At 42.4% G+C, this 7,500-nt stretch overlaps 1 protein-coding gene across 1 annotated transcript in view; it reads left to right on the top strand.

Moving 5' to 3' along the window:
- Positions 1 to 7,500, top strand: part of LOC143040909 (uncharacterized) — a 232,179-nt gene that overhangs the window by 224,677 nt on the left and 2 nt on the right. Inside the window, exon 8 of the mRNA XM_076212361.1 lies at positions 7,294 to 7,500. This exon is cut by the window's right edge and continues 2 nt beyond it. Within this exon, the coding sequence (XP_076068476.1) occupies positions 7,294 to 7,316 (23 nt within the window). The 3' untranslated portion in view covers positions 7,317 to 7,500. The remainder of the gene's footprint in view (positions 1 to 7,293) is intronic.

Genomic DNA, 7,500 nt, shown 5'->3' with positions numbered 1-7,500 from the left:
GAAGTTCAGACATATGCAGAGACCCAATCAGAAAAGAAGATAGAGAGCGTGTGTGCGTGCGCGCGTATGTGTGAGAAGGAAAAAGAGAGAAAGGAAGAGAGAGAGAGATAAAGGGAGAGAGAGAGAGATAAAGGGAGAGAGAGAAAGTGAGAGAAAGAGAGAGAGAGAGAGAGAGAGAGAGAGAGAGAGAGAGAGAGAGAGAGAGAGAGAGAGAGAGAGAGAAAGAGCAAGAGAGAGAGAGAGAGAACGAGAGTGAGCGAGAGAGAGCAACAGAGAGAAAACCATAGAACAACAGAGAGAGAGAGAGAGCAAAAGAGAGCAAAAGACTGAGAAAGAGATAAGAAGAGCACAAGAGGTTGCTCTTTACGAGCGCTCTTGAAAAGGAATTACCATTCTGGACTTTTCGTCCACCGAATACCTCGGAAGCTGGACACATGAACACATATATCTAAACACTTTGGTCGACGTCTGACGAGTCGAACGTTTCAATGCGGTGAAGTCGCGAACCTTCAGTTTCTACTTCTGTTGTGGTGATTTCATTTTGAGGAGAAACTGATGAAATGTAATCTCAATACGTCCGTCTTACACAACTCCTCAGCTGAGTGAACATTTCTGGCGTCAACTGGAAAAAAAAAACGTCTAAAGTCCTACTTTGCCTCAGAACAGCGAGACAGAGAGGGAGAGAGAGAAGCAGAGAGAGAGAGAGAGAGAGAGAGAGAGAGAGAGAGAGAGAGAGAGAGAGAGAGAGAGAGAGAGAGAGAGAGAGAGAGAGAGAGAGAGAGAGAGAGAGAGAGAGAGAGAGAGAGAGAGAGAGGGAGAGGTAGAGATAGAGAGACAGAGAGAATGAAAGAGATTGAAAGAGACCATGAGATAGATAGGTAGATAGATAGATAGATAGATAGAGAGAGACAGAGAGGAGAGAGAGAAAGAGGGAAAGAGAAGGAAAGAGAAAGAGAGAGAGAGAGAGAGAGATAGCGAGAGAGCGCGAGTGTGTGCGCGTACCAGTGGTAAGGACAAAAAAACACCTAAAAGTGCACGTCCTACTTTTTTGCCAAAAGTTATTTTGAGAAAAGGTAAAGGACCTCCTGAAGTTATTCTGAAACTGTGTCGTCGTCTTCTCTTCATCCTAAAACTCTTCCTCTTCCTTAAGACTTTTATTCTGTCTAAAACCAGATGATTTTATTTGGCTCAAAAGCACAGAGGCTGTGTCGTCTCATAAGGGATAGTCCGGTGGTCTCGCAGGGGATCCTCAAGGTTGGACACACACACACACACACACACACACACACACACACACACACACACACACACACACACACACACACACGCACACGCACACGCACACGCACACACACACACATACATACACACGCACGCACACACACACACACACAGATACAGAGAAAGTGAGAGATAGAGAGTTAATATGTTATTTGAGACAGACTTCCTGTTCCTGAACTGAAGTACAGTTTGAGCTCCTCTCTCACTGGAAATGCTGAGGTAATATATTTAGAAACATTTCAATTCAACAACAAGAGGTCTGCATTTGCACTCTGCTGCGTCGCCTGTGTTCCCTGCGTCTCAGTTTGCGCTTAGGCTAATGGATGACTTGAGGTCGTCGTGTTCTATTGGTTCAAAATTGTCGTCGTGAAGATTCAAGATCATCGGAAAGTCTTTGGATTGGTTTGGGTGGTCTTCAGGTTCTTCAAGAAATTTGTAAATAGCTTTCCAGAGGGAACCATGGAATCAAAATGACGTCATAGATAAAATACAAATTTTGAGGAAGTATATCTTCAGAAACGCCATCTCCCGTTTATCTTTGATATACTTCATCAAGTTGTATTCTTTTCTTGTATGGCGCTAATCGATTTCATTCAGACGAGTTGGGGTTTCCAGGATCCCACGAAGTTGAACGATCATGAAGACACTCTGGGTCTCATACCAAAACCAAGAACATTACTCCAGGTGACGTTTAGCCCTGACCGAAGCCGTCACCTTTGCCCTAGGTGCTTGTAGGATTGCACAGACACCCATCGACGACCTTCAGCCAGTTGTTTCCACCCTGCACCATCGTCTAGTCTTGCTTGTCCCCCCTTCTTCTATTTAAGCTGGCCCTACACGATCAATATTATTGCGCAATATTCCGTATTGTGCAATACTATTAACGATGTAGGTTTGGCATTGAAGAGGCACACGCGCCTGGCTTGTACATTTGACGTCTTCAATATACTGTGTCATTCTTCAATACCATCCCTACACCGTTAATAATATTGTACAATATGGAATATTGCGCAATAGTATCGATCGTGTAGGATCCTATTTACAAAATATGTATTTCTCCTTCCACTTTACCTCCTCCCCACCTCTAACCACCCCCTCTACCTCTCTTTGTTGATCCTTCTCAACCCTCCAATGCTGCCACCATTAAGGCAGCCGACAGCCAACAGCCCCGTGTGTCAAGCGGCCCGTCTATGAGTGGGCTGGCTTGTTGTTGGAATAAAGCATGGACTAGTCAACGCAAATTAACCAAATATCTTCAGCGCTGGAAACAATGCGCTTCCTCCAACCACTGTCTTCATAGGGGATGGGGGATGGTTGTAATGGGGACTGATGGGGGAGCGTGGGAGGTGGGGAAATGAAAAGAAAGGTAAATCTAGGGAGAGAAGAGGGCAAGAGAATGGGGAAATGAGGGAAGGGTGGGGTAAGGTGGGAGAAAAGGGAAATTGGGAAAGCGGTCAAGGTGAAAGGAAAGGTAAATCTAGGGAAAGAAGAGGGCAAGAGAATGGGGAAATGAGGGAAGGGTGGGGTAAGGTGGGAGAAAAGGGAAATTGGGAAAGGGGTTAAGTTGAAAGGGAAGGTAAATCTAGGGGAGGGAGAAGGCAAGAGAATGGGGAAATGAGGCAAATGGAAAGGTAGGGGAAGGGTGCAAGAGAAGAGAGAACTAGGAGAAGGGATAGAATCGAGAGAAAAAGAGGATAAAGAGGACACAAAGAGAGAAAGATATATAGGATGAGGGAAAGAAAGTGAAGGGGAGAGAGTAAGAAGAAGAGACGAAGTATTTGAAAAAAAAAGAAAGAAAAAAAAATCTATTCAAGAAAGTGAAACGCGAAAGGAGGACAAAGAATGGAGCGAAAAAAAAGTTATAAACGACGAATAGAAGAACACAAAAAATTGGAATTGTTAGAAAAAGGGAAGAAGAGGAGAATGGAAAAAGGTAGTTAGCAGGAAGAATGTTGAAACACGAAGAACTAGGAGGTAACAGGAAATGAGGAGAACATTTGCAGAAAAAAGAAATATATTGTCGAAGAAGAACATGAAGAAAAAGAATAATAATAAGAAGAATAAGAAGAATAAGAAGACTAATAATAATAATAATAATAATAATAATAATAATAATAATAATAAGAATAAGAAGAAAACGTTATTATTTGCGTTGAAGTCTCTGACTTCAGCAATCCTCTTCTGAATGCCACATGGCTATTTCACTTAACAAGAATAAACTCCCTCTGCGGTCAAAAGCAGGACAATCTCGATTATTGTATTTACTGCATTTTACAATTTTACTATTTATTCTAGCTGCCTCTACCCACCTTCATTTAGTTGAGCAAAGAGCCTCTGATGAGGAAGAGTTGGAATACAGAAGCACAAATACAAAAAGGAAGAGAAAGAGAAGAGAAAGAGAATAATGGGAGAGAGATAGTGAGGATTAAGAGGTGCTAAATCAAGAAGAAGAGAGAAATGTTAAATTAGAGAGAAAAGAGAGGTTGGCGTGACAGAGAGGAGACATTTTGGAAGAGAGATGGATTAAAAGAACGGGGGAGACCACTTTGAGGAGGAAGGACGTGAAGATGAATTATAATGAATAAGTAAATAGGTAAGTAAACAAATGACTGTCGACAGGTTTTGAGTAAAGCATGACTGGCTGACTGACACACACACACACACACACACACACACACACACACACACACACACACACACACACACACACACACACACACACACACACACACACACACACACACACACACACACACACACACACACACACACACACACACACACACGCACGCACACACAAACACACACATACACGCAAGCGCAAACGCAAACGCAAGCACACACACACACACACACACACACACACACACACACACACACACACACACACACACACACACACACACACACACACACACACACAAACACACACACTAACACACACACACTAACACACACACACACACACACACACACACACACACACACACACATACACACACACACACACACACACACACACACACACACACACACACACACACACACACACACACACACCTCTCATGGCGCTGTGGTTAGAGCTCTGGCCTGCCACTACGGAGGTCCGGGTTCGACCCTCGCCCGGGGCTGAAATAATATCAGTATCGCAGCGCTGAGGGGTGTTACTCCAACTCTCGTGGGCGGGGAGTTGGGGGTGTGTGTGTGTGTGCAAGGTCATAGCATTACCCATAGATCGGACCTACGAGCTCTGAGCTCTCTTCCAGGAGGGAAATAGCTGTCGATCACGAGTCCAACACGTGATCCAAAGACCAAGTGAATACACACACACACACACACACACATTTACACACGCGCGCGCACGTACGTACGCACAAATAGATATCTTGCTAGTAATCAAAGATTTGTTTAAAGGTCCTCATGTTTCAAAGTATGGGGCGATATAAAGCTCATTATATTTGGTTGATGCTTGTCTCACCCCCCCCCTCTCTCTCTCTCTCTCTCTCTCTCTCTCTGTGTGTGTGTGTGTGTGTGTGTGTGTGTGTGTGTGTGTGTGTGTGTGTGTGTGTGTGTGTGTGTGTGTGTGTGTGTGTGTGTGTGTGTGGGTGGGTGGGTGTCTGTGTAATCCCACAAGCACCTAGGGCAAAGGTGACGGCTTCGGTCAGGGCTGAACGTCACCTGGAGTAATGTTCTTGGCTTTGGTATGAGACCCAGAGTCTCTTCATGATCGCTCAACTTCGTGGGATCCTGGAAACCCCAACTCGTCTGAATGAAATCGATAAGCGCCATACAAGAAATGAATATCAACTTGATGAAGTATATCAACGATAAACGGGAGATAGCGTTTCTGAAGATACATTTATCTCAGAAATATATATTTTTATCTATTACGTCATTTTGATTCCATGGTTCCCTCTGGAAAGTTATTTACAAATTTCTTGAAGAACCTGAAGACCACCCGAACCAATCCAAAGAGTTTCCGATGATCTTGAATCTTCACGACGACAATTTTGAGCAAAATGAACCAATAGAACACGACGACCTCAAGTCATCCATCAGCCTAAGCGCAAACTGAGACGCAGGCGACACAGGCGACACAGGCGACGCAGCAGAGTGCAAAGGCAGACCTCTTGTTGCTGAATTGAAATGCTTCTAGATGTACTACCTCAGCATTTCTAGAGAGAGAAGCTCAAACTGTACTTCAGTTCAGCAAAAGGAAGTCTGTCTCAAATAACATAATAACTCTATCTCTCACTCTCTCTCTCTCTCACTGTGTGTGTGTGTGTGTGTGTGTGTGTGTGTGTGTGTGTGTGTGTGTGTGTGTGTGTGTGTGTGTGTGTGTGTGTGTGTGTGTGTGTGTGTGTGTGTGTGTGTGTGTGTGTATGTGTGTGTGTATCCAACCTTGAAGTTTCCATGCGAGACCACCGGGCTATCCCTCATAAAAAGACAGCTTCTGTGCTCTTAAGCTGAATAGAATCATCTGGTTTTAGCCAGAATAAAACTCTTAAGGAAGAGGAAGAGTTTTAGGATGAAGAGAAGACGACGACACAGTTTCAGAATAATAACTTCAGGAGGTCCTTTACCTTTTCTCAAAATAACTTTTGGCAAAAAAGTAGGATGTGCGCTTTTGGGTGATTTTAGTCTTTAGCACAGGTACGCACACATCCTCTCGCTATCTCGCTGTCTCACTGTCTCTCTCGCTGTCTCACTGTCTCGCTGTCTCGCTCTCTCTCTCTCTCTCTCTCTCACACACACACACACACACACACACACACACACACACACACACACACACACACACACACACACACACACACACACACACACACACACACACACACACACACACACACACACACAAATTGGCGAGACCTCTAGTTACCGGAAAGGCCAACAAAGCAGAATGCTAATGTAACTCTCCATTCACCTCCTGTCTAAGGCAAGGGCGGAGATCCTAAGGAGCGAAGAAAGTCTTCTACCTAAATCTGGTCCCAAAGTGGGGGGATTGGGAGTTATCGAAGAGCTCCCTTAGCTATGATATACAACCGGGTTAAATATATATATATATATATATATATATATATATATATACTTTTTTGGGGGGTTGGGTGGGAGAGATTATCGAATATGATGTTTTCCTAGCCCAGTGAAATAAGAGAGGAACTTTTCTTATGCACGACAATATCCCCTATTCTCACAGGATTTAAGCTCAAGCTTTTGCTCCCTTTGAATCATGCTAAAGGAGCATTATAATATGTGAATATTATACATACGTATGTTTTGTATATATATGTATATATATACACACATATCCACACACACGTATATACACACACACACACACACACACACACACACACACATATACACACACACACACACACACACATATATATATACACACACACATACATACGTATATATATATATATATATTATATATATATATATATATATATGTATATATATATACAGTATATTTGTACAACACTTAATGGGTCCCAATGACTAGAAACACATTTCTATCAACCATAATGCACTCTAATTCTAAGCCATCAACATAGGAAGAACCGTGGAGGCACAAGCAGAAATTTAAACGTGGTTCGTCCGAGGACTCGATCCAACGGCGGGAAGCACGTGACCAGCGCTGTAGTGACTTAGACCAATAGACCATCAATATATATATCCTGTTTTAAGAAACGGTTAGACAACTTTATGGATGGGATGACAGGTGGTAATGGACATAGAACTGCCTAGTATAGGCCTTATGATCTCTTGTAGTCTCCTTCATTCTTTTATATATATATATATATATATATATATATATATATATATATATATATATATATATATATATATATATATGCATATAGGTATATATATATATACCGTATTATACATATGTATATATATGTATATAAATATATACATATATAATATATATTATATATATATATATATTAAATACACATACACCTTATTTTCCCGTTGGCACTTTTTTTTTTATTCCAGCTGCCGTCAGACTATTTCATTGATCTCCATCGGTCTGGCACTCGACAACGAGGGGATTAATCAGGTGGTCTTCGCAGAGAGAGATGCCATTTGTTGCAGAACAATCAAGAATTGGTTTCCCTTCGGGTTATAAGACGTTTACTTCCCATTTGCAAACAAACAACATCAAGGCATTGGAAACAACTAAGCAATGATTGCTTTCGGTTA

This window comes from Oratosquilla oratoria, chromosome 29, assembly GCF_046742065.1.
Source record: "Oratosquilla oratoria isolate Oo_2021 chromosome 29, ASM4674206v1, whole genome shotgun sequence".
NCBI lineage: Eukaryota > Metazoa > Arthropoda > Malacostraca > Stomatopoda > Squillidae > Oratosquilla > Oratosquilla oratoria.
This window is presented reverse-complemented; position numbering and strand designations above follow the sequence as displayed.